We start from the raw sequence: 27,528 nt of genomic DNA on the forward strand, positions 1-27,528 counted from the left end.
TTTATCACCTGGGAGCCAATACACCTCAGCTACATCGTCTCTCTCTATTTCCAAATATACTGCGTCTTTGGTCCTCTCTGGTGCTAAAGGAACACCCAACTCTGCCGCCTGCGACCTCTTCAAAAAACACCATAAGCTGGGAATACTCTCCAGAGTCACTGTGGCCAGCAAACAAAAAAAGTCTAAATAATGAGTCGCAGCACAGGAGACTTCCCTTTTCCTAAAAACTCCTCCAACATGGCAATAAAAGTCTCAAAAGCTGAGCAGGAAATAGAACAACCCATGGGCAGGGCCTTGTCAAAATAATACTGACCCTCAAAACTAAAACCTAACAGCTCCAAATCATTAGGGTGCGCAGGCAACATCCTGGAGGCTGATTTGATACCACACTTGCCTAACCATGCACCATGTCCCTGGGACTGTACCTTGTTGATTGCCGAGTCAAACGGTGCATACTGGATGGAGCAAAGCTCCGGAATCCCATCACTGACTAAATCCCCTCTTGGAAAGGATAAGTAGTGAATTAAACTCCTCAGCTGCCTTTAGGGGAGATCCTGAGATTTGGGACTGCTGGAGTTGCCAAAGGACCCACTATCCTATCTTCCTGCTTTTCCTTTGCTAATTTATTTCTAACTACCAGTTCCAACCCTTTGACAGGCTTCAAGTTTTCTGACTTGTTGTAACTGCACACTGCAGTCCAAAATAGCGTATGAAAAACCTTCACTGAAGCCGTTCCATAATTATTCTGCCTCTTGTCTATGTGGGTACTGATCCAGTCAAGCCCTATGCTCCTGAAGCTTGATTGAGCTGGGGGCCTTTTGAGAAACCTCCCTTGACCCCCTTTGTGGTTGCTCACACCTCTAGTTACTTGCCCCTTTGTGCTTGCTTGCCTGCCATGGCTACCAGTTCACCAGTTACATACAGCAAAATGCCTGCCAAGTGGATGGCACAGCATGGTAAGTAGCTCCTGCTGCATCTCCTCTGATTGGCCAACCCTAATAGCTACCTATGCCTGGTGCCACATCTGGGTTAAGATGGTCTCATGACATTTTAGGCCATGAACCCCACTTCTTCCAAACTGAGTGCTTGTAAGTGATTATTTGCCTGCTTCCATACAAACCTACCTGGCTGCTTCTGACCCAGCCTTCTTTCTTTAAGTGGGTGACAACCCACAAGAGGATCTTCTCAGCAGTGACACAAATACTATGTAAATCTCTCCACATAGATATTTGTCAGTTCTCTTCTGTCACTGTCTTTTGCCATTGCATGAAGACTTCTGTTTTCTCTGGCATTCCTTCAATACATTCTCTATGGAGCTGCCCTTGAAGAGGGGAGATTTCAATTTTTGCAGAATGCTGCAGCCAGAATGTTAATTGGAGTGGGTCATAGGTAGAGATGGGCACGAACCGCATTACGAACTTAAAAAACCCATGAAATTGGCGATCGTGCAATCGCGATCTGGTGGTTCGTGATTGTTCACGGCCAACGAACCAGTGTTTGGGAGAGGCCTGGTTCGGTGCATTCGGCCATGGTTCGGGAAGCCAGACAGTCAGGCGCCAGCAATCAATTCCCCTGGCAATGGAGCTGGGAGAATGCCTGAACTCTGTCTGCGCTCCTTCTGTTGCCCTGGAAACCCGAATGGAAGCCCAGCTTACCTTGATCGGCAGGTCTTCCTTCCAACCACGGAGCTGCAAAGCGGTTACAAGTTGGGAGAAGACACCCAGGGGAGGGAGGGGGAAGGGGGTGTCCTGTAGCCAGGGCACTCCAATCTCATCCCTGCAAACCCTGATAGGCAGCTCTGACGGCCAAACACAGACCTCCTGCATTGCTCAATGGGACCTGTGCTTATAAATAGCTGTGGGCTCCCAGGCTGGGTTTCACTTTCAGTGAGCAGTTGTGGGAATTAGCAAATGTTTTCATTTCAGTCATGAAAGAGTTAAACTGTTTGTGTTACCTACTTAATTAGTAAACATACTTTGAATGTAACCATTAGAGCTTCGAATAAGATTCCCGCCGTAGAAAGGGGAGTCACTAAGCATAATGAAGCAGGATTAGGATTTTCTATTGGGCAGTTTGTTTATTGGGGGCAATTAATTGATGCTATGTACTGAAGTTTTATTGCTCTTTGTTCACTTCCACTTTTTCACTTCTTCTTGTCTCTACTCTAAGTCACTTATCTAGCAAGATGTAGTCAGCTTAGCAATTTATTATTTTCTCCAAATGTAACCCTAATTTTTATCCTTTAGTAAAGTAATCTTACAGAGCTACACTGGAGTGTGTTTGTGAATCTATTCTCATTATTTCCAATGCGCAATCTTTGCACAATCTCTGCTTTATTTTCCTACAGCAGTGGAGTGGGACAGAGCTCTTGCTTGCCACTTGCTAGCCTTTGGGGAGAGAGACTGAGAGTATAATTGAGCTTGGATTTTTGTGGGAGTTTCCTGGGGGCCTTGGATTGGAGAGGGTATAACTCCAAGATCCCTTTTGCAATCATGTCCAAACTTGGGTGGTGACTGTAGGAGAGCCTGCGAAAATGGGCTCTCTAAGTGCGGAATATGGGCTCTCTAAGTGCCACGGGGGCCATTCTGCACTCTACAAACCGCAAACCGCAAACCGGTTCGGCAACGGAAAATGTTCGTTGTGGTTCATGATCTTGGGATCGTTGTCGGCACCGAACCACGAACCGCTGGTTCCTTAAATTTTTTTGGTTCGTGCCCATGTCTAGTCATAGGGATGATATCACTTCAGATCTTGGCTCAGCTACACTGATTCCCAATCTGTTTCTGGGAACAATTCAAGGTTCTGGTGTTGACCTTTAAAGTCCTATATGGCTTAGGCCCAGCATACCTAAAGGACCATCTACACCCTTACAAACATCCACTACAAACATTTTCCGAGGTTCTGGGTCCCTTGCCTTCTGAGATTTGGTGGGTGGTAGCCCAGGAGAGGGACTTCTGATTCATGGCACTGAAATTCTGGAACTCAGAGAAACTTGCCTGACCCATTCTGTTGCCATCTTCCCAGGGTGTACAAGACCTTTGTTTCATCTGGATTCTCTAAGTGATCCCTACCTCCTACCTTATGTTTTAATTGTTGTTTGTGATTTTGTATGTGTAGCTTGGTTTTAATTAATTTTGTTTTTCTTTGGCTTTAATGGTTTTTAAGATGTGCCTTTACCATGTATATTTTTAGTCCTTGATGAGGGCAGAAAGGTAGGATCTAAATTTTGTGAATAAAATATAAGATAAAATAAATATTCATGCCCTTCAAGTTAGCATTCATCCTGCTAAAGACTGTAGATTCTAGATAAGGCTGTGATTTGCTGGATGGAGAGCTATGTATGACCCAATTTATTTTCTAGATCCCATACGTTTTTCTCTGTAATAACTGTAACTAACGATGTGAGGGGACTAATAAACCATCACAGTAAACTCCTGGTGAACATAATTTGAAAATGAACTTCATGAGGAGTGAATTGGTTTGAAAGTGGTATCTGTGTATGTTGAGCAGCTATGTCGCTGTCAATTGAGAGATAAACTAATCTTTATTACTGTAGGAGGGTGTTGCTTCCTCAGGCATAAAGGTTATATAACTAAACAAGCTAGGAGTTGGCAGGAGGAAGTTCTGTTGTGTTGCCTGAAGCTTAGAGAAATGGGGATATCATTCTGAAACTGGTAAGTGTCTGAAGTTAAAATATTCTGTGGGCTAATAAAGAAATACTAATTTCTTTATTTGCTGGAAATCCTTGTTCTGAAGGCTAAGGGTTTTACAAGAGTTAGTGTCAGTAATGCGAGCTAGTTGGGATAGGTGACTGTGACTGAATTGATGTTTTTGTTTGAAGAACTTGTTTGGACAAGCCCTTTTCAGACAATCAGAAAGTCTTTAGATTTAACACATGGAGGGGAGCATCAGGATCACTGTGGCAGGCTCCACTCTCAAACTTCATATACGATAGGCTAATCAGCCTCTACAAACTCTTTGTACGCAGCCAGTCAGTACTTCGATGCTGAAGACAGGGCCTATTGCCACAATGTTTCCCTCTTCCAAACACTGAGTTTATGTACTTTCCAAAGTACTACAGAAATGGTAGAGAAGTGGCAAAAGTATAGAGTTTTCACGTGCATTTAGCCTTTTCAAATAGTCGTGTAGTGTTGTGTTGCTTGCATGAAGATGCTTATTCTACAGCCATAAAACTTTGATATAGAATGCTATAAATTTTTCTCCAGTTTCCTTTCCATGGTATTCTATAAAGATAAGACGCTGGAGGTTTTTAAAAGCCTGTTGAAAAATCAGTGTACTGTTCAGTACTAGTTGTCTAGAGTAACACAATAATTGATATGGCACTGTCTCAATTAAAAACCTCTCTGTTGAGATTAGTCCCAGGCATTGGATAAATAAGTGGTTTACAGTGCAGTCCTTAGCAGAGTTATACCATTCTTAATCCATTGGCTTCAACCAAATGGGACTGTGAACCGCATACTCCAAAACAGTCAATACAGGACATATTAGCAAACCAAACAGAAAACAAGGAACAAAATCCTGTAACGCCTTCATAACTAGGGTGCCAACCATGAGGTGGTGGCAGAAGATTTCCCGGAATTACAACTGATCTTCAGGCCACAAAGTTCAGTTCCCCTGGAGAAAATGGCTCCCTTAGAAAATGGATTTTATGGCATTATACCCAGCTGAGGCCCCTCCCCTTCTTAAACCCCACCCTCCCCAAGCTCCACCACTAAAATATCCAGGAATTTCCCTACCCAGAGCTGGCAACTCTATTTTCAACTAAAATTTTATCTCCGATTCATACAGAAGCATCTTTAAAACGATATTATTTTTAATTATGCAAAGGTTGCCAAACAGGGAAAATGCCACCCTCCTGTCAAAATTCTTGTAAGTTTGATTGAGTCATCATGTAGTGCCAGCATTGTTCACAGAGAAAAATGTAGATGCCTCTTTTCCTATGTGGTCACTTGATGAGGGAGCCATCTGCAGCTGTGTATATTACCCCCCACCCCAACAAGAGTAAATACTTCTCTGAAGTGTTGCAAAATAATCTACCATTAGTAGCCACCTCTTCAAATTAAATAAACTTAACAAAACTCAAAATGTTGGGGATGTGGTCAGTATAGAACTTACTTTTATTACCAGTGTGATTGCTTATGGTACCATTGGTGGGATTATTACTTGTGGGAATACATGGAAAGACCCACAAGTCTCACAACACATATTCACACTCTGTCCTTGTCCTCTGCCTATCAGATGAACAAAACCAGGATGCCCAAGAAATCAACATTCAGGAAAGTTTGATACTAGCAAAAAGAATTCCATGCACTCTTTTGCATTAAACTTCTTCGTACACTCAGAGGGTGCAACCTGGGAAGACAGAGTCTCCATATTCATTCATTCAAGCTGGTTCTGCCCATCATTCGCTTAATATAGGTTGTACACATGTGGGTGGCTTATCATACATATCTTGTTGCCATAGGACCTAATTCAATTGAATTGCACTCTGTCTCTAATTATCCTAAACCCAAAACATTCAGAGGGTGAAAGAACATACAAATGGGGTTTTCAAACTGAAGTCTGAATGAAATAATTAACTAATCTTGTGTTCTTCTTGCTGACCAAGGTCTTTTTTCTAATCAGTTTTTGTCATTTCATAAGTGTTCTTATAAATGGGTAGTAGGTGCCAGGTGTGTGCAAAGTGATTGTATTGGCCAATCCGTGTCTGAGGAAATAATATATCTTTCACAATCTTGCCCTTTATCATCTTGGTGGATTAGATGTGAAACATACACAGAGACCTTTTTTTGTTTAGGTGGTTCTTTCTCACCATACAGGGTAACCTGAAAATTTTTGCCCTGACCTGGATGGTCCAGACTAACCTTATCTCATCAGATTTTGGAAGCTAAGGGTCAAACCTAATTATTACTTGTATGCAGGGGTTTTTTCTGGGAAAAGAGGTGGCGGAACTCTCAAGAGGGAAATGAGGAGGAAACATATGGGATTCTTTGACATCATATTATTTTCAAGCACTATTGCTGAGTATTTTCAAGAGGTGCCGGAACTCTGTTCCCCCACGTTCCCCCTGAAAAAAAGCCCTGCTTGTATGTGAGATTACCAAGAAAGACCAGGGCAAACCACCTCGGTTTGTCTCTTGCCTTGAAAACCCTACAGGGTTGCCATTAGCTGCCTGCAACTTGACAGCACTTTTCACAACCAAGCATATTTTTTTCACCCTGTCTTGTGAGATTGAACTCTCTGGACATGGTTTAAGTATAACAAAATCTATGAGGATATAAAGTGGAGCATAAAACTAGAAGTGCATGAGATCTTGGGAAACAGCTCCTGGACAATGTATTGCTGCTGCTTCCCTCAGCAACCTTCTGCTGTTCTCAGTGCTTGGTTTAGCTGCTCCTAATAGGCAGCATATATTGGGAATGAGGCAGCCTAATATGCTGCAAACTAAGGAATATGGATTTGCATTTGGTCTGAAGGTTCTGTGTTGCACTGCCTTGCATTAGTAACAGCAGTATTGAACAATAAAGTTAACTCATTTATTTGTGCATTAAAATATTTATATCCTGCCTTTCTCCAGTACTCAAAGTGACTTACACACTCAAATTTAAAATATACAATAAAGCACCCAATAACCCCTGCTCCTTAAGAAAAAATACATCTCACATATTCCAAGCCATAACAGTGACAACAGGTTGTAGTCTCAGAACTGGGATCTGGTCTTTTCACTGAGTGAATGCCAGCTTTCAGAGACTATAGGGAAAAACTTAGCAAGTAACATCAGTGTACTGCCCGTGAGAAAGAAATGGAAATGTGGCGTTAATATGAGCTAGTTTGATAGCCAAAGCAAAGACACCCCCCCATGGAAGCAGACTAATCACAACTCAGACACCTCTTCAGCTCAATGTTCAGATTCCTGTAATCTGTTCATATACATGTTCACATTGGGAGGTAATTATGTGTATCCTCCAACCACATTAAGTTCATCATTGCAATCTGCAGAAGCTCACAGGTGGTCACACTATGGTTAACTATGACACTGGAGGTTGTGGCTGCTGTTTCTTGAGGTAAACTTTTAAAGAAGACTGCATTCTTCCAAATACATGTCTAAAAGATGCACCTATGGGGGCCATCATAGATTTTAGTAGAACAATGAAGAGATTTCAAGTGGGATGACAAGATTTCCAGCAAGGGTCAAAGGCTTACACCTGGATATTAGATGGCCAAAATACTCTCTCTCTCTCTCTCTCTCTCTCTCTCTCTCTCTCTCTCTCTCTCTCTCTCTCTCTCTCTCTCTCTGCATTAAAAAAATCTAAACATATTACCTTTACTTTGAGGAAACAAATATGTCTTGGTTTCAAATTAGAAACTCAAGGAAAGTCCTGGAAAAAGAGACCCCTAACAAAAGAATAGCCAAAGGGATCAGGGAATGCTTAGCAGTATCCTACATTTCTTACTGTTAGAGACAAGAGTGAGATTCACTGGTCAGTAGGAAGTTGCTTGTGGCTTTTTCTGCTAGATAGTTTCAAGACAGTTGCATTTATTAATGGATATTAGCCAGGCTGATCTTATACTTAGGATTCCTGAATCTATTAATCTACTTGGTTTTTTGTTTTCCTTTAGAAACATCTAACATCGATTACTGAATGCTGCCTAAAAATTACTACTGTGTCTGGTCATTCTCCAAATGACCAGCACTTCTGTATCATTAGGAAACAAAAATCTTGACCAAATCTAACTGCCCATATAGAATTCATCTAAAGACAGCTGTATATAAATGAAAAATTATTCAGAATAAAAGCCAGCACAATTGACAAAAAAAGTGAGAATTTATACTCTACCTCAGCAGCTTCTGAGCAAACAGGTCCAAACAAAGCAGAGATGTGTTCCTTTTGATACTGAGTGATGAAAGACTGAAGGGATTTCTTGGCCTCGCAGCCACAGTCAGCATAAACAAACTCCAAGCTGTAGTTGCCTATGTAAGATGGATCCCCATTGACTTTATCAATGGCAATCTGGAGAGCTGAATTTAACCTTTGGGCACTAAGGGGGTGGGAAATATTCCAAGGAGCTTGAAAGGCCACTACAAGTTTGGACTTTTCTAAGTTACTTACTCTATTAGTAGCATAGTTTGCAAGAGAAAACAAAATTAGTGAGCAAAAAGAAATGCAAAAGAAATTCTGCCTGTGTTTGCTTATGTACCGCTGCATCTTTGTAAGGAAGCAATTGCTGGAAGTTGCAAATTTTCATTGTCCTTTCTTCTTATATTACTCCATCAGATGACAATAGCAACACCTCTACCCAGGGTGTGACATTCATCAAACAGCTTTAATTAACAGAATTTTTGGTCACCATCACACAGCATCTATTCTACATTAATCTTTTCAATATCCTTGGTTGAGTGATATGACATAAGCCTACTCTGATACTTTGCAGAAATAATGTTAATTGCTGCTTTTACTTGCTTAACCTTTTCTTGAATTTTTTTAAACTGTTAGTTGATATTTAAATGAAAGATTGCACATTGTGTTTAGGAAAAGCTTTAGGGAAAGCTTCAGGGTACTAAAAGCAACTGGTTATTATTATCTTGTAAATAATAACTTCACTTGTGACTTGAACAAGAATTGAGTGGTACTATGTGGGTGACCCAACAGTTCTTTTAAAACATACAGATCTTGTTTCAGAATAATATATTTGGGCAAAATTTGATGTTTGCATGGATGCAATAACTCTGCTTGTACTTCCATGTAGTTATAAATGGCAGTGAAGTAGCTGTTCGTTTGTTTCAGCTTCTCTCTCTCTCTCTCACTTACTCTTGTGGCCTCTTCATTATATTATGAAGTTCTTTTTGTGCAACTGATGAAGTGGTGTGTAGCCAATGAAAGCTATGCCACAAGAAATGTGTTTAGTGTATAAGGTGTTAAAAGACTCCTTTTTGTATCATACGGTTGATAAAAGAGCAATCCAGTAGGAAAACTTCAAAACTCAAGCGTCAAAGGATAGACTTCTGTTTCATAAATATACACGGTGAAATGATCAATAAACTTGTGACTCAAAGCACAAGTAATAAATTAAGATCCTTTTTTGTTAAAATCAAGGTTTGATTTTCTAAACTTGGGTCTAAAATTACAGAATTTCTATTTATGATGACATCTTTGTTTTTTTCCGATTCTGTGGAAATCAATGTCTTTTTTTAAGGAAACAGGACTAAAATGTCAGGGGTCATTTATGAATGAAAATGTGAACTTAGAACATTAAATTGAATTTAAGTTGGAAGCATGTGCATTTGGTAATTATCTACAGCAAAGTTTGGGAATTGGTTAATGAGTGGCTTTTTTGTGGCTTTAAGAATAAACAACTCTGATGAAAAACTGCTGCATTTGTTACTGTCCTTTACTAGTGATAAAAGTATGATGACTTAGACATTTCCAAGCACTTTTCAGATGTTTATATATGAATATTACACGTCAGATATCCTTCCCTTTGAACCCTAAGTTTTTTATTCACTGAATAATTCCGAAGTCCAAGTCCACTAAGGTGAGTGCTTATAATTTCAGTATCCATACTGAGTATTTAAAATCTCTTCAAACTCCTTGGCACTCCCTTTTGTTGGCACACATGCATGCCAGGGAAAGCTTTGCATGCTGCTGTTTCAGATCTTCAATGCTAAGTGGAAAGCATGGGAAGCGGTGATGGGGCCATAGTAGATTGCAAATTCCACATAAGAGTTTGCAAACATTATTCCATACAATTGTTCTACCTGCCTGTATACCACATTTCCCTGCTCTAGTGAGATATCACTACAGTTACCTTCTAATCGTGGAGAATAGATATAAGTAGAGAATAGTTAAGGAGGAAAGGAGGAAATGGAAGAATAAAGGAAGATGATGACACTGCAACAATTTTTTATGTTTTCAGTTGCCTCTCAGGGCCAAGCTACACATGACGAATGACTCTTGAATGGCAAGTGTATTTCTCCCTGTTCACTTGCCCTCCACTCAATCCACTTGCCGTTCAAGTGTCATTCGTCATGTGTAGCTTGGCCCACTGTGCCACAATCCATAGGGAAAACAGATGAACTGGGTGGGAAAAGGGGACTAGAGAATCCTTCGCTGGGTCAAATTTCCTATCTAAGCCAGAGAAGAATTTCCTTTCCCTGTAACTTACACCCTACAAGCCATACATCAAAGTATTTTATAAGTATACAGCCCGGAAAATCTACAACAACTATTTTATAAGTAATTTGTAATGCATAGATTTATTTATTTATTTATTTATTTAATACTCTGCTCTAGTGGCTAGATCGCTTGCGCATTTTAAAAATCTTGCCTGATAGTAAAATCTTTAGTTTCTGTTGTTCAAAATGTTCTGAATCTGGAAGGGTCTATGAGCCTTTGTGGGTGAATCATTTTAACTAAACCTCCTATTTTGAGGGGTGTTGGGGCTATATCCACTTTTGCCCTCAGCAGATGATGGTCTGACCATGGTTCAGGTCGAATTTCCAATATTGAGCCAAGGTTTTCCCTCAAAGGCTCAGTGCAAAATATTAAGTCTAGTGTGTGGCCTCTTTCATGTGTAGGCCTTCCTAGTGCTTTAAAGTGGTTTTCTAGAGCTTTCTCCTTCTCTATGACCATTATCTCCTTTCCTATTCAGGATTAGAACTTTTGGTGATATAGAGGCCACAGCCCATATCTTATATACTAATAGCCAAGTAGCCCTGATTTGAGATACTTAAATCCAGAGACTGGAACCATGCACAGACAAGACAGATTTTCCTATATACCTGAAAAATGCCCCAGCTTTGCAGAAAAATCAGAAAAGCTTTCAGCTTTAAATGAAAAGCTTTCAGCTTTAATCAGATGGCCTCAGTGGCTATTGCTAGGCAACCTTAACAGTTTAGCCAACATTCCAGGGTTGGTTTCTGTTAGGAAAAGACAGGGGAAGGGGGCAGGGCTCTTTCCAGGGGTCAGGGGTGTTTGGGCTTTTGAGGGAGGACTCATTGGGGCCAGGCCCAGAAGCAACCATTTGACAACTTGATACCACTTGACTTGCATGATTCACCTAGGCCTGGCTGCTTGCCCCCCTCCCAAGCCAGAGTAATTTAGTGGTTGGAGTTTCATATTAGGATCTGGAAGATCCAGGATCAAATCACCTCTTGGCTGTGGAAGCTCATTGGGTGACTTTGATCCAGTCACACACCCATCTGCGTAACCTACCTCTTAGAGTTGTGAGAAAGATATGAAGAAAATGAGAATGATGTAAGCTGCTTTGAGTCTCCGTTATAGAGAAAGGGAGTATATAAATGTAGTAAATTCAGAAATATAGGTGAAGATGGCGGGGGGCAGATAAAAGGTTGTTTAGTGTTTGAAGAACAGAAGGATGAAGAGAAAGGTGAGCATATGGAGGTTGCCAGGAGGAGGGAAAGTGGAAATAGTGTGAGGAAGGAGATACAGGAGATACAAGTACCCCCCCTTAAGTCCTTGCAGGTTCCCCATCATGCAACTGGGCCCAGCAACATACAACTGGGTCATATGGGAGAGGCTGCTGAGGTGGGGGAGGTGAAGAGGGGCTAGACAAAGGTGGGTGAGAAGGAAAGAAGCAAGCAGGAAAGGGGGGAAGGCTATGGGGCAAGGTAAGGAAAGAGGTCATGGTGAGGGAGGGGGAAATGAGATGACCCCGCTAGTCTTCATGGGTCCCTCGCTTGTATTTCCTATCACTATGAACAGTGTTGGCTTATTATATACCAATTAAGGGGGGGGGGGGTGGAAACTGCAATCAGGACCATAGACAGGACCTTTTTCACTAGAGAGGCTGAAACATTTCCAGGTAAAGCTAGACCCTCACCCAATGAGGTTGATGCACAATACATTCAGGACAGACAAAAGGAAATACTTTTTATCCAATGAGTAATTAAATTATGGCATTAACTGCCAAGTGAATGTAGTGATGGTCACTATCATAGATGGTTTTAAAAGGGGACTAAACAGATTCATGGCGGAGAGGTCCATCAGTGGCTACTAGCCATGATGATTAAAGGGAACATCTATATCCAGAGGCAGTAAACCTCTGAATACCTTTCCTAAGAGGCAACATCAGGGGAAAGCCTCAGCCTCTATGTGCTGTTATGGTGGCCCTCTAGGGCAACTGGTTGCCACCTGTATGAAACAGAATGCTAGAGTAGATGGACCACTGGTCTGATCCAGTAGGGTTTTTCTTATGTTCTCACCAGCCAATTTGCATTTAAGGGACAGCACTGACGTACAATTGGTTGACCAAACATAGCTGTCTGTTTTACACATTAAAGACAGATGAAGCTTTATACCTCTCAACACACTTCATACACAGGAAAAAAATAAAAGCTAGTCATCCCCGCTTTAACTTTCCCTTTTATCTACTTGAGAAATACTATAATAAGTTAAATGGGGATTTCTTTAGAGACATTTTGTATTCTAAAAGAAAATAAAATTTCCATTATTTAAACAGAAGTGACCATATTACAAATTAAAATATATTGTTTTTTAAAATTAGGAGGCATACACCCCTTTCCCCCACTCTTTTCCCAAGAAGTTCAGGGTAGCACATATAGGGTTCTCTGTGCACCACCCCAGTAGTCTCACCCTGGCTGCAGCCATGGCTGAGACTCCTTCTGCACACCAGACTTACTCCTCATTTTTCAAGAAGTCAGTTTCAAACCAATGCAATTGGCTTGGCTATTTTCACTCTGCGTCTCTTCCATGCAATGGTGGTGTGGTGTCAGTTTATTTATTCCGCTCCATAGCATGTTTGGCAGCATGGAAATGCCCTAGTAGGGACATCAGCAGATAGTACCCAATAGTGTAGTGTTTAGTCCCTGTCCCTACCAAGGCATCTCTCTGGGCTAATTCTTACAACCTATAATCAGGGTAGAAAGCTGTCCAGTTTTGCATAGTTTACAGAGCCAGGAGAGTGGGAGCCTTCCTGATCACCTCAGGCACACCATTCCTGAAAGTGGGAGCTACCACAGAGGAAGCACATGTGCGAGCAGCTGTTGGTTTTGACCAACTGCAGGGTGGTATCTGCAGAAGACCCTGTTCAGAAGAGCGAAGTTGCTGTGGTGGAACATAAGGAGAGAATACATTGCACAGATATGAGGAGCAGAGACCATGAAAGGGCTTTGAATGCAATAGTCATACCCTTGACTTGAGCCAGGTAACTGATGGGAAGCCAATGGAGTGGCTGCAGATTGGGAGTGATACACATGCTCAACTCCACTTAGCTCCTGAGAGTAAATTAGTTGCAGCATTCTGCACCAGCTGAAGTCTCCAAGTTCATTTTGAGGGAAGATGTATGTAGAGTGCATTACAGTAGTCTAGTCTTGATGCTACTGTGCCACACAGTGCTATAAGAACCTCATGATACGGGCTAGAGGTTTATCATACAGTCACAGAATTGTATGATTTGAAAGTACTTTAGTAGGTTGTCTAAGGTAACCAATTCAACATTAAAATTGTCATTTCAGAGTAGCGCGGTCTCCCTTCTCAGGTGAGAAGCTCCTTGGGCTCTGATATTACCTTACTGTTATTGGAAAGAGATGTGAGCTTTGCTGTGGTATAGTGGCTGGCTATAATGATGGACAAGGATCTGACTAACCAGGTTCAACTCTCTGCCATGGAGGCTTGCTCAGTGACCTTGTGACAGTTACATACTCTCAACCTAACCTACCTCACAGGTTTGGTCTGAGGATAAAATAGAGAGGGCAATAATGTAAGCTGCTGTAGGTCCCCATTGAGGAGAAAGGTGGGGTATAAATGAAGAAAAAACTTTTAAAGGTGACACAGTGGTTTACATGTCATAAAAACAGCATGTAAAGGAAGTTCATAGTATGTTCCCATATTATGATACTAACCATAGATTATCTGATGTCAATTTTGTGATATGTAAGTACAGCAAACAGGTCAAATTGGCAATTGGGTGGTGACCCAAAACATTTAGTTTTGACTTGTTCTTAATGTCATTACTGTTATACAATTAGGCTGCTTAATTATCAATAACTTAGACAGAAAGTGCCTCAAGTTACAGCTAACTCCTGCATGGTTTTCATGGTAAGACACTAACAGAGATGGTTTGCCATTACCTGGCTCTGCAACCCTGATCTTCATTGGAGATCTCCCATCCAGTTACTAACCAAGGCTGACCCTGCTTAGCTTCTGAGATCTGATGAGATTAGGCTCACCTGGGCTATCAAGGTCAGAGCTATACATTTAGATTGAAGATAATTAACTGAAACTTCCATAATTTTTATATAACTAATATAATTATTCATTTTTAAAAAAATTAATGACTGTATAATATTATTTAAACATCTTTGAATCTTGCCCTTATTCTGGTACCTCTTTGTCTCATTTATAGTTCAAGAAGATCAAAGAGAAAACAGGACTGTTTTTCCTAGTAAAAACTATCCGTCCCTAAGCTGCTATTAGCTCCAGTTGGGGGAAAAGAGAGAGAAATGGTTTTGGTTAATTAAACTATGATTTAAACTAGACATGACATGAAGGGAGGATCTTCATGTTTATGTTCATCACATGCGGAAAAAGTTATGAGTGGGTAGCTGTTTATTTTAAAATAAAAATAGTGTTTATCGGTGAGGAAAACTGAGCACTACACCTCCCTGCTTACCTAACTTTGCATTTTCCTCACACTAAAGCGAAGGTATATAATATTGAAGCTAAGCTGGGATTGAAATCCCAGTGTAGTGTTTTGTATCCTATTGTGTTTTTAGTGTTTTGTATCCTAGTGTTTTTAGTGTTTTGTGTCCTATTTCCAAATTTTACAGCAAAATTAATTAATTAATTAATTGAATATATATATTTGAAAATCCAAATATGCAACAATGCCCTGCCAGTGGATTTCCAGGTGACCACAAAAAAGCTTGAGTTCACTTCAGGAGAACTGCTGGGAGAAATATTAATGGCACTTTCATACAACCAAAATTCACTTGTAGTGATTTAGAGTAAGTCAGACTTATAACTGATATAATGGCATATGATCTTGCTAATACATAGTGGTTGTAGAGGTGGCTGGTTACTCCAGAACAAAATAGTCTTTTTAGTAATGTTTGTATCTTAATATTTCTCAATGAGCAGAAGTTAACTGCCCATCTTGTTTCACAGGGGACACATACTTTGCACCACTGGGGAGAGCCTGGAAACACAGACAATGAACCTGTACCTCCCCCTTTCTTAATTAGAAAATACTGGACATTTGTATGACTGTTTTTTCCTCAATTTATGTCCTGGACAGCAAAACACAAATACTGGACAGTACAGGGACATTGATTCCTGGGGTTGTGGGATCCATATATAATAGCCATGCAGATTGGAAAGTTGCAAGGAGGCATGGAAAGGGGGCAAAATTGCTCTCCATTCCATTAGTGCCGCTGATGAAAATGACAGGAAATTCAACTGACCTGTGTGACCATAGATGGGTCCTGCAATGCCCAGAACCAAAAGGAACATCTGCAAGGATGGGAAAGCAGGGAAAGTCCATGACTCTCATCGCCATCTGCTGACAGATGTGAATACAATCCTCTCTGTACCCTTGCCTCTTGTTCCTCGTTTATTTCGGTAATATTCATCTAAAAATATATGCCATAAAACTGCAAAAAGCAATATTAAATACAGTAAATAAAGGTGATAGTGATATATTCTAATCATATATAGGCAATGTTCTGATGCATTTTCTTATGGTCTCACAATGTATTCCTTATTTTGAGACTTCCCATGGGACAGCCCTCATAATTTACTTCTAATAACAATGGCTGCTCAGCTTTGTAGTGCCTGAGAACTAGATATGTGTTTTGCCGTTCCATAAGGGATCACAAACAGTATACCAAAGGCCCTCACATTGGATTTTTGTTTAAGTGTTCTGAAACTTCCTCAGAGCTTATGGGAACTAAGCATTATAAACATTACACAAAAAAGTTTGGTTGGTTGGTTGTTGAGTTCAGTGTAGCCATACTTTCCAGAAGAAGTTTCCCACTGAATAAACAGCAGAAGGCTTCTTCTAATCTGAAGTATGCTGCATTTTTTAGAGCCAGCAATTAGGCTCTTAGGCGTGCTATGATTTTGTAAAAGTATTGCGTAAGCATTGCCTCTGTATCCTATTGCTAAACTTGCATTTTACACCAGCCCCAATTACTCCCACTGTTTGATCAGGTAAGTTCTACCTTTGAACCTATCACAAGACAGGTTCAAAGATTGCTCAGGTGCAATGTTGTCAGTTTATTAAAGTGGCTTGAGCGGTGATACGAGGTATAGTGCAGTAACAGGAGCAGTTTGTTAAATCAGCAGTTTTTAAACCTCAGTTTGGAGCTCAGGAGGGCAAACTCTTACATACCTTTTTGTGTAACAGGAAGAAGGTAAGCCTTGTAATGAATCTCTACCAAATAATTACCTTTCCTTTTTTAAAAATATTGTGGATTGTAGTAGGTGGTAGCTTGATCACTGGCATAGCTAGATTTGAAATTATTTTTGCGCTGAAATATTAAGAAATGTTTCTTTCTTATCTGGAAAAAAAAATTAAAAATATAATTTTTAAAAAAAAGAATACAAGACAATGCCATCCCAGGCAGCTACACCCTCCTAATCCTATTAAAATCCATGGATTTAGAAGGGTGTGGCTCTGCTTAGGGTGGTATCGTAAACATAGAGTTTCCAGTGATGAGCCAATGATCTAACAAACAAGGGATAGCTTTGCTTATCTCAATGACCAATTGCTTGTATCCATAACATCCCTCTCTTAGGTAGAGGCAAATACACTCCTGACTGCTACATAGCCCCACCTGCAGTCTTATCTGTTGCTTTGACATGCTTAATATTGACTATCAAATGTTAATTTGCACACGAAACTTGTGTGCAACTCTGTTTTATTTACTAATTTTATTTGCATTATTTATAGCCTACCTTCATCACTGAGACTCTAGGTGGATTATACAGTATTTATATATATATAATCCCATAGGGATATATATATATATATATATATATATATATATATATATATATATATATATATATATATATATATATATATATATATATATATAATTCCATGTTAGTCTGATGCAGCAAAAACTAAGACTCTTGTGGCACCTTAAAGCCTTTTTTAAAAAAATCCAGCATGAGCTGTCATGCACTAGGGTCTAATTCTTCAAATCTATCAAGTGGTGCCTCACCATGCAGTCATTTTATGTAAAGATATGTAAAACAAATATCCAGGTCAAAGAGCCACTGAATGCAGGAAGATCAGTCTGAAATGTAAATTCAGCAGCAGTATTGTGCTACAGCCTTTCTTCAATGTTCTTTTGTTGCACAAGTGTGACTTTCATCTCAGACACAAGAGTTTTCTAGGAGTCTAAAGTGTTCTTCTACTGGTTTCTGACTACTGCAATTTTTAATATCAAATTTGTGTCTATTTGCTTTGTTTGTTTACACAGGGACTGTTCTGTTTGTTCTATATAGTGTACAAAAGGACAGTGTTGACATGTGATGGCATATGTCATATTAACGATGGATGAGCCCAAGATGTTATAGCTGATGTCATTCGCTCCTGTAATGATACTGCCTGAATATTAAGTTAGCATCTTGGTTTGTCGCAGGGTACAGGACCTATTTTTGTATGTTTGTTAGATGCCTCTCTGTTATTGGTTAGAATCTATTTTTGGAGGGGGGCTTCCTGTAAAACTAGGAAAAGCCTGCCACATGCGGCCTGTCAAAGAAAAGTATTATTCTCAAAGGTCACTTTTTAGATCATTGATGATATTTTGGACTAGCTGAGCTGGGAGATGTAGGATACCAGAGGTGTTTTCTCTTTGAGACTTGTCTTGTAGTAGGCTATTTTTGGATAGCAGATTAACTTTGTCAATCTATTTCTTCACTTCATTGAATAGGTATTATAATCCTAGAAATGCCTGCTGTAAATCCTTCGAATATTAATCTCTTGTTAAGGAACTGGGTGATGATAATGGATTGTGCGGCATTCCCAGAGTATAACTTGAACCATACCACACAGTATACACCATGTCAAATCAGATCTCTCTATATATAATGATGCAATTCATATGCTTTTAAATCAAGTAACTTTCCTAACCAAGGTACATTACAGGATACATCAAGGTATCTTTCTATCGAAAAACTATGCACAGTGCTGTTACAGTAGAACTGGGGCAATACTTGCAGGATACACATATCTAAACAGGGCTTTCTGCACATGCCACCTTATTATATGGGTAAAATCAAGAGCTGCCCGTACACATGCATTCTTTTTGGTGGCCTCTGCCTTATGGAATTGCCTACCTGGTCAGGAATTCTCCCACTCTCCTGGCTTTCCAGAGATTATGCAAAACTGAATGATTCATGAGGATAGGAAGGCTGTACTGTAAGGATGTGGTCTCAAAGAGACCATTAGTAAAAGGACAGGGAGTCTATACTTTACTACTGTTGCTGTGAGTATAATCCTACTGGGTAGTTCCTATGTTGTTTAATGTCAGTCTTAGAATTGATTATTCTCCATTTCGGTATTTCTTCAGTTCTCTATTGGATTCCTGCTGGTTTTATATCTCTATTTATTGAAACGTCTTTGAAATTTACTGTACTGATACTATGTAATCCGCCTTAAATCTCACTGAGAAAGGTGGACTATAAATAAATAAATAAAAATATAAATTTCAGGAATTCATTGACAAGGTCTCTTTGCAAAACAGCCACACATGAATCAGGTAAAAAATGATAAACACACATTTTTAATTATACCACAAACACCTTCTTTGAACCTTAGAATACTGTCATGACATGAATGATCTGTCCAGAGACTAATGAAATTAGATGGTCCTATAAACTTGTCCTGTTGACTGCTTGTTCTTCAGTCTATATTCCCATGTCTCACACAGGCCAAGTAATTACTATTGCAAGATTTATTTCCTTAAAGACAGGTAATACTTCACTGCAGATATATGTATCCTGCAAGTACTGCACTAATTCCACCATACACAGTTTGTTCATTGTTGATCATTTACTCTTCAGAGTACATTTTTTTTTGACATTTATGCACATGTGAGGAAATTGGCAACACTTTTATGGTGCTTGGCTTCCAACATGACTAAATCCATTGAGATAAAGTTTTAAAGCAGTGCATCATCATGTAGTTGTACAGCAAAGCTTTGGATGGCGGGTCCTATGTTAAGAGTGGATGCTGATACCAAAGTTTCCTTTTCTCCACCTATATTATAAAACAGATCACTTCTCTACATTAGGACTATTCCAAAGCAATCTGGTCAATTTTGAATTAGATGGAGATGTTTCATATTTCTTAAGTCAGCCAGTTAGTTGTTTTATTCCCTATTGTTTTATTCCAGTCTTTTGAACATTAGATTGTTCTTTGAACATTTCACTTTGCTAATTGCTTCACTAATGCTTGAAGTACACCCTCTGCATCATCCAAGAAATTTATACTTAGTTTGGCAAATCATTATACATTGTGAGGTAGTCAGATTTTTGGCAGTGGTCATGTAGCCTTCATATTTAATGGATACAAGTATAGCTGATCTGTTTCTGTTAACCCTGTATATAAAAATCCGTATTGGTGGCAGTGGAGAAGGCTCAGTAAGGTCAGCAATCCCAGTTCAATGGGTAGCTGTGTTGGTCTGTAATAGAAGAGCAAGAAGTAGCTCCTTAGAGAACTAGATTTCCAGGATGTGAGCTTTCAAGAGTCAAAGCTCCCTTTGTATCTGATGAAGGGAGCTTTGACTCTTGAAAGTTCACACTCAGGAAGTCTAATTGGTCTCTAGGGTGCTACTGGACCCTAATCTTGTTCAATGCCAGTAAGTTCATGTTTTCTTTTTCAATATGTTTGTAGATAGTAGTAAAAAGGAAAAAGATGTCCTGCCCCTTTAACAAAGGCTTAATGGAATGTTATTTACCAGGTGATATTATTTACCTCCATGCCATGAAAAGCTTCAGCACTAATTCCCACAGATAAGCCTCTGTTAAAGGGACAGGACTATTTATATCCATGCCAGGAAAAGCTTCATCTACTAAATTTGTGCTTGTTGGGGAACTTGTAAAGGCATTTGTGGAGATCGAGTTAAAATTAGAGAGATGCACAGAACTTCTATTTGTTTGGAGGGATTAATTTTGTTTGTTAATATAATTTCTTTCTTTAATTATTTATTTAATTTATCACACCTTTTCAGTTTTTTTCTCTTCATTGATTTCCTGTTCCTTTAACAGAGGCTGAACGCGTGGAAATAGGCAGCTGAAGCTTTTCATGCATGGAGGTAAATTCCATTAAGCCTCTATTAAAAAGACAAGATTTTTTTTCTCAAGGCAGTTGGCAATCCCTATTAGAGGAAGAAAGGCTTCACTTATTATATATCAAGTTGCTGATAAAAGTATAGAAATAGAGTTAATCACAAGTTGTCAGCTTTGCATTAACCTCAGTGAAGTGAAAGAAACATCAGGCAGATGTTTGCTGGTTTAAAGGAGATAAACACATATAAAATATAAAGATAAAAAGAAATTAGATATTGGATTAACACTGACATTTTAGAAACGCATCCTTGAGAATAAGCTCCATTGAACATAGACAGCCTTTCTTATAGGGTTGTCAGCTCCAAGTTGGGAAATTCCTGGAGATCGGGAGGGTGAAACCTAGAGAAAGTGGGGTTTGTGGAGGAAAAGGATCTCGGCATGGCATAATTCTGTAGATTCCACACACACACACACACACACACACACACCCCAATGAAGCCATTTTCTCCAGGTGAACTGATCTCTGTGGCCTGGAGACCAGTTGTGATTCTGGGAGATCTCCAGCCACTACCTGGAGGTTGGCAACCCTACTTTCTTATGAGTAGGGTTGTATTTCAACTATAAACCCCTTCATGTTATAATAATGGGATCTACAACCACTTAAGTATGTTCAGGATAGTTTTACATGATATGAGGTATTCCCCTATCATATCTTTGGACTTCACAATGATTAAATAATAATCAAAAGTCACTTGTATGAAAGACTTGATCCTTAAACAATGTTATTTTCTGACACTTCTGACCTAAATGTGGCTAGCCACTTCCCTTCCTGCTGCTTTTGCAAGAGTTACTACTTCATCCTATGCACATAAGAGTAAGTGCCGCCCCCCCTCAAAGGGGCTTGCAACTAAGCAAGGCAGCAGCCTAGCCTAAGAGCCATTAGTCACTTCCTGTTAGGGAGGCCTGCTCCTTATAAGAGCTCTTCCCAGCAGCTGCTGGATGTGGTTGTTGCTTAAGGCTGTGAGTCATTATTTGCTGTAGGCTTATGCTGTGTGGGGGTAAGTAGGAGTTTGAGTGGCTTGTTGTGCATGTGAGTGTTTGAATTTGCAGGCTATTTGCAACGGGGTCTGCTTATCTAAGTGTCTTTATTGTTGTAAAATGGCTGCTGTATGGGCTTCAGAGGTAGAAGTGGTTGAGACAATGTAGCAGATGGTGTCTTCCTTGTCTAAAAAATTTCAAACTGCTATTATTTTTTTCAAGGTGTTGAAAAGGCTGGCTAACCCTCTGAGGTCAGGCTAAGTGATTGTAACTGGCCCCCAAGGTTGGTTATTGACCTTGTAACTTTTAGCAGTGACTCTGTCCTGGGTGTTTTCTGATCAGACCCAGTATTAGAAACACTCTGCTGCATACACTCTGCTGCATACACCTGTATAGCCTAAAAGTAGTGCTAGCTTAGTTTTGCTTCTGATGTGTAAGCAGCTGGTATAAAGTAGAAGCTTTTGCTACTTTTGTATTATTTCTTCATTTATCCCAATCTGGAGAAGGGTAATAATACAATAGCACTGTACTGTAGTGTACTCAACTGTACAGAAAGCTGTATGATGGCACTGTGAATGCCTTTAAATAAACCTTGTGAATATTTATGTCATGTATGCCTGCCTGCAGTACATGCCATGGGTATGTTAGGGGCAACCTATTAATGCTCTGACCCTTTGGAGAGTTTTGAGTACCTTTCCATGCCTGTTATTGGGAAGTTCAGTGTGTTATCTCTGCTTTGAAGTTAAACACTTTCACTTCTATAGCCAACGGCCTTGAGGCCAGATGCAGCTAGTCTGAATTGTATCTTCCCTGAGAACAGGGATGATTTCATCTCCAACTTGCTGTTGTTGCCTATTGTAGTCTAAACTCTGATACTTTTTGTCTCTGGCGTTTGCGCCAGAATTTCAATGGGCTACTAACCCGGGGGCGGGACATTAACCTATAACTAACCATGCTTTCTCACGTCACTTCTGCCAATTCCACTGTCTGAACACTTTGAACCTGATAGAACTTTAATAAAAGTAACTTCAACCAAACCACCTGTGTGATTGCTGTGGAGAACTTGGGGATTTACTTGCCAAGGACTGACAATTTCACTGGGGAGTTAGTTGTGTTTGTGTGTTACAAGCCTGTTAATATGAATTGGAGCATGTTCTTGTGAGAATAGAATTAAGGGGGGGGGGATATGTCAGTGGAACCTCTGGTTTGTTTTTCATTGGCCTTCTCTGATGTACCTGATAATTTTAATTTGATTAGTAGTTTAGTACAAATGGAAATTTTACCCATAGCATCGAAATAAAAAAAGAAATGAAGCAGCAGGATGTTTGTTTAACTCTGTATGTTGCAAGTGTGCTATTTAGCAGTGGGAAACAGGATCATTGTAAGGGTTGGTTTTGAATTCATTATTGAACTGCCTGCTTTTTTTAAAAGAGCAGCATATTTTAAAAGCTATCCAGAGATGTGATCATGAATAAAAATCCAGGTAATCTGCTATGTGGGGAAGTGAGGGGTGATTGTAATTTCTTAGTGTTTCCCTGAGTACCTCTGCAGCAGCTGAAGCAGCTGCTGCTGCTGTTGTTAAAGTGTTTATCCGTAGAGAACCTGTTTCTTTCAAAACACAGTGAAAATTTGTACTTAAGCAGAAAAGCTTCACATTCATGTGGCATCCGAGAGACCTTGCTAGGTGCTAGTGTTGCCAACAGGTCTGGAGAAAAATATCTTGACTCTTTAATAGATGCTTCATGTGTGGAAAACAGGCAGCTGAAGTTTTTTCATGGCATGGAAATAAGTAATATCACCTAATAAAAAACATCAAGTTAACTTCTATTAAGGAAGATTTTTCTCCCAGGTTATGTTGGCAAGCCAGCTAGGAGTGGATGAGTAGTGGTTTGCACACTACCTTAATTTGTGCAATGATAATATCTCTAGACTATTATAAAGCTCTTAAGAAATAAATACATTCATCTGCTTTGGTCATAGCAGATATAATTAATTTGGGATTACCAGATTCTAGCAGTTTGAGCCTATTATGGGGAGAATTTATGCTCATTAATCAGAAAAGCTGCATCTAACCTTTGCAGCATCACCTGAGCAAGGGTGTCTTGCTGGACACTCTTCCTTCCATCTAGTGCCTCTTGAACTTGGCTATAGAATATTTGAGCTCTGATCCCATCGGCAAGCTTGCTATTAAACACATTTTCTGCTAACTAACCCAATAGATCTCAAACAGCATTTGATTAATAGCAACTGTAATATATAAACTGAGGTGCCGGCTTTAGCATCAAAAATCTCGCTGGAGCTTCAAGGGGCAATGTTGGTTTGTTCAAGTAAACTACATGAAATGGAACACTGATTGAAACCTACAAAGACTTGAGTGATAAGAAGTGCTGTAAAACTTGCTGTTGCATGAACTTTAGCACTCTTCTTGGCATTAGTGACCTCTTGCACCAATGATAAATGCAGGGGAAAGGGCTTCCTGTAATATTTAGTGAGTGAACAAGTGTTATGAATTAACAGCCCTGTTAATGTACACATATCAAGGGCAAAAGCCATAGCTCTCACTAAGCTGAATACTAGATAATAAATAAAGGTGTATGTATGGCTTCAGTGCTAGAATCAGTTCATTTTTCAACTAGAGCTTCATTGTATGTTCTTGGAGAGTTGAAAATGACTGAAATGATATGTTCGAGATTCTTGTTCTCTTAAAATAATCCTACTGTCTGGAACAGCAAGCCTTTTCTCTGGGAAGCATGGGAGGTAGAGGGCCATTTACAAACAGATCAGAACATGTTCTAAGTTACAACTGGTCCTGCTATTGGGTACCATGGTTAGGTGGTACTGTGTTGATCAGTTCCATATGTATGAAACAGTATTTTAAGTATATTAAACTTCCTCCTAAAAGTATTCACTCAGAAATAAGCTAGTACTTAAAGGGTATTCCAAATTGTTTTTCATATTTTAAAATGTTGGTCATGTATCATTTGTTTCATAAACCACTTGTAGAGTACTGAATTTGGTTTGCCCAAGAAAACTAGAGTTGCACAGTTTGTTAAATACTTCTGCTGCTGGAAGTAGCATCAAATGTATTTAGTACCTGGTAAAAGAGATTTTGGCACTTGACTCTTCCAGATGACATAGATAAGCATGCCTTTATATTGCTGGTTAAATTTTTCAAGCTGATTGAACACTAATGACAAGATGAATTTTAGAAATCTTCTCATAGCTCAAGCTGCTTAGTTCTTGGGACATGTCCTCCTCAACCATCTTCTAGACCTAGCTAGGCAGAAACATTACTTTCTGGGGAAAATCTTCACTGGCGCTTGGGGTGGCCCTTGGGGAGAAATGGTCATCCCGCCACCCTTTGGTATGCGGGGTCCCACAGGGAGCAATACTCTACCCGTTATTGTTTAACATCTATATGCACCCCCTTGCCCAGTTGGTACAAAGTTTTGGACTTGGGTGTCATCAATATGCAGATGACGCCCAGTTGTATCTGATGATGGACAGCTGGCCCGACTCAGCCCCAGATGTTCTGGAACATACTTTTGCAGCTGTGACTGGTTGGTTGAAGCAGAGTTAGCTGAAACTGAACCCGACGAAAACGGAGGTCTTGTACTTGAGCCACGGGCGATTAGGTTCAGGACACCGGCTCCTGACCCTTGATGGGGCACCGTTAGTGCCAGTTTCAAGGGTTAAAAGCCTGGGGGTGATCTTGGATATCTCCCTGAAAATGGAGGCACAGGTCACGGCGGTTGTCAGGTCCTCTTTTTTTCCATCTGTGGCAGACCAGGCAACTTGTCCCTTACCTGTCAACCCGTGACTTAACTACAGTGATCCCAGCAACGGTCATCTCTAGGCTAGGTTACTGTAACTCGCTCTACGCGGGGCTGCCCTTGAGCCTGACCCGGAGATTACAGCTGGTACAAAATGCAGCGGCGCATGTTATTACGAGAGTGCCAAATAAGGTGCATATAATACCGTTCTTACGCGAGCTGCAGTGGTTGCCAGTGGAGTACCGGATCAGATTCAAGGTTCTGGTATTGACCTATAAGGCCCTGTGCGGACTGGGACCAGCGTATCTACGGGACCATCTCTCCTCATATATTCCCCAGAGGACACTTCGATCAGGGGACAAACAGCTGTTGGTGGTCCCTGGCCGCAAGGAGGCCTGCCTAGCCTCAACTAGAGCCAGGGCCTTTTTGGTCCTGGCTCCCACCTGGTGGAACACTCTGTCTGTTGAAATCAGAGCCTGGCAGGATCTACTATCTTTTTGCCGGGCCTGCAAGACAAAGTTGTTCTGCCAGGCATATGGCTGAGGCTGGGCCTCTGCTGGCCTGGAAAAAGGGGTGTATAAATCTTAACCCTCCCTGTGAAGGCTGTCCACCATCCTGTTTTAAATGTGTTGTTTTTAATGTACATAAATTTTTTAAGTTGTATTTTTAATATGTTGTTATCCACCCTGGGCGGGGAGGGCGGAATACAAATCTGAAATAAATAAATAAATAAAAATAGTACTGGTGCTGTGAAGGCCCTGTACTTGGGTGCATCAGGGTGACTGTCCCTTGCTTTGGGGGCTCCAGTGGAGAGCTGTGAGGGAGAGGTAGGCACGACACATCTAATCTGTGGAGTCCCATAAACACTTTATGCCATCACAATAGCCTCTTGTGAGTGGTGGAAGAAGTATAGGGGCCTGAGAGACTGCCTTCATCAAAGATATACAAAGAACACCTCCTTGGTAATGTATTTCTTGAGGGAAAATAAACAACAATAAGGAGATACGGAAGACTACTAATTGCAATACACAGTCCAGCTGTATAACAGTCTAAATGAAAATGCCCTGGACCATTTCATGGAAGCATGACCCTATACTTCAAATCTATAGTACAAATTGTATGAGATGAACCATGAAACTCATGATGACATTGGGTAAAAACTTATCACTATGAACTACTAAGGAAATCAATGTCTATTGCATGTTGTTAATGGGACTGTCTTTATTTTGGCAGTACTGATCCAGCAGGATGATTTGGATACTCCAGTTCTTGTTTTCACCACTTCCAACTCCAGCTTTGATTGGTCTTGTTACTTTTGGAGCAAGTGTCTTCTTGTGGGTGATAAGCAAACCCAAACCAGTTGAACCCCCTGTTCCCTTGAACAAGCAGTCTGTTGGCACAGAGGTAAAACCAAATATATATTTTATGAGCCATTGCTGGCAAATGAATTGGAGTACTAGGTGCATGAATGGCTGAGTTGACATAATAGCATCTAGTTGCTATTGCTAATATTTAAAAAAACAGCCCCTCTGGATGAATTGCAGTGGTTATTGTAATATCCCCAAATAGGGTAAAACTAAGATTCCTTTATAATGGCCTATTGGTCACTATGGCAATTATCAAGGCAATGCCATGTTCCAGATGATGGCAAGAGGTCATTAGATCCACTTACGGCTCTTGTACTTCTTGCCATTGTTGCTGAATTAGCACAATGTTATGCTAGTTAGAACTGTGCATATCTATTTTTATCATGCCTTCAAACAGATCCAAATTCTGGTGGTATATTGATCTGTGGTGGGATCAATTAGCATTCCTACAACCCCTTGGCTATCATCACTGATGGAATATAAGCCTTGTTTGCAAGTTACAGTGAACACATGCACAATCCCTGTATAGTGTACATTTGGTTTTTTCTTTATATGTGCCTTGAGTAATTCTCATGTTACAGTGAGTGCATGTGCAGCTGAACATGTGTTTGAAACCCCACATTTATCCCAAGTACCAGCCTTCCAGTTTCATTCATAAAGTGAACATGCATTGGCTTTTTCTTACAAGCAAAAGTATGCATGTACATGAAGATTGTACACATGTTCACTGTCACTTGTGAACAGGGCGATAGAGAAGTCTCTAGTGCACCATTGTCAAATTCTATAAAGAAATCATATAAGAAGTCTTATATGGGTAACTGAGAATCTCACTTAGTATTTACTAGATCAATTATTGACATGAAAAATATGAACGATCTCAGACCAATATTCTATGTATAACCTGATTATTAAATATAATATCTGCAGCTTACATAAACTGCTAGAGACTCCATCTAGGCTTGTATCAATTCATCCCAAGTCTACATGGATGGGATGATATCAAACCACTCACTAGGCACTGTAAGAAGTCTGTGTATACAGATGGTT

The 27,528-nt window shown here is 40.1% G+C and overlaps 2 protein-coding genes across 5 annotated transcripts in view; one reads left to right on the forward strand and one right to left on the reverse strand.

Moving 5' to 3' along the window:
- The window catches only part of LOC129332688 (guanylate cyclase 2G-like), a 95,639-nt gene extending 87,411 nt beyond the window's left edge, over window positions 1-8,228 (reverse strand). Inside the window, exons 1-2 of the mRNA XM_054983918.1 lie at window positions 8,221-8,228; window positions 7,860-8,133 (exon numbers count right to left, since the gene is read on the reverse strand). Coding sequence (XP_054839893.1) covers window positions 7,860-8,133; window positions 8,221-8,228 — 282 coding nt within the window. The remainder of the gene's footprint in view (window positions 1-7,859; window positions 8,134-8,220) is intronic.
- The window catches only part of ACSL5 (acyl-CoA synthetase long chain family member 5), a 55,952-nt gene that overhangs the window by 10,148 nt on the left and 18,276 nt on the right, over window positions 1-27,528 (forward strand). The window contains exons 1-2 of one of the 4 annotated variants that reach the window (XM_054982835.1): window positions 3,607-3,674; window positions 26,348-26,518. In XM_054982835.1, the coding sequence (XP_054838810.1) occupies window positions 26,363-26,518 (156 nt within the window). In that variant the 5' untranslated portion in view covers window positions 3,607-3,674; window positions 26,348-26,362. Of the gene's footprint in view, window positions 1-3,606; window positions 3,675-16,298; window positions 16,415-21,313; window positions 21,362-26,347; window positions 26,519-27,528 lie in introns of those variants that run through there. The other 3 variants (XM_054982836.1, XM_054982837.1, XM_054982834.1) reach the window with 3 other exon arrangements.

The sequence above is a fragment of the Eublepharis macularius genome, chromosome 6 (genome assembly GCF_028583425.1).
Source record: "Eublepharis macularius isolate TG4126 chromosome 6, MPM_Emac_v1.0, whole genome shotgun sequence".
Classification (NCBI taxonomy): Eukaryota; Metazoa; Chordata; class Lepidosauria; order Squamata; family Eublepharidae; genus Eublepharis; species Eublepharis macularius.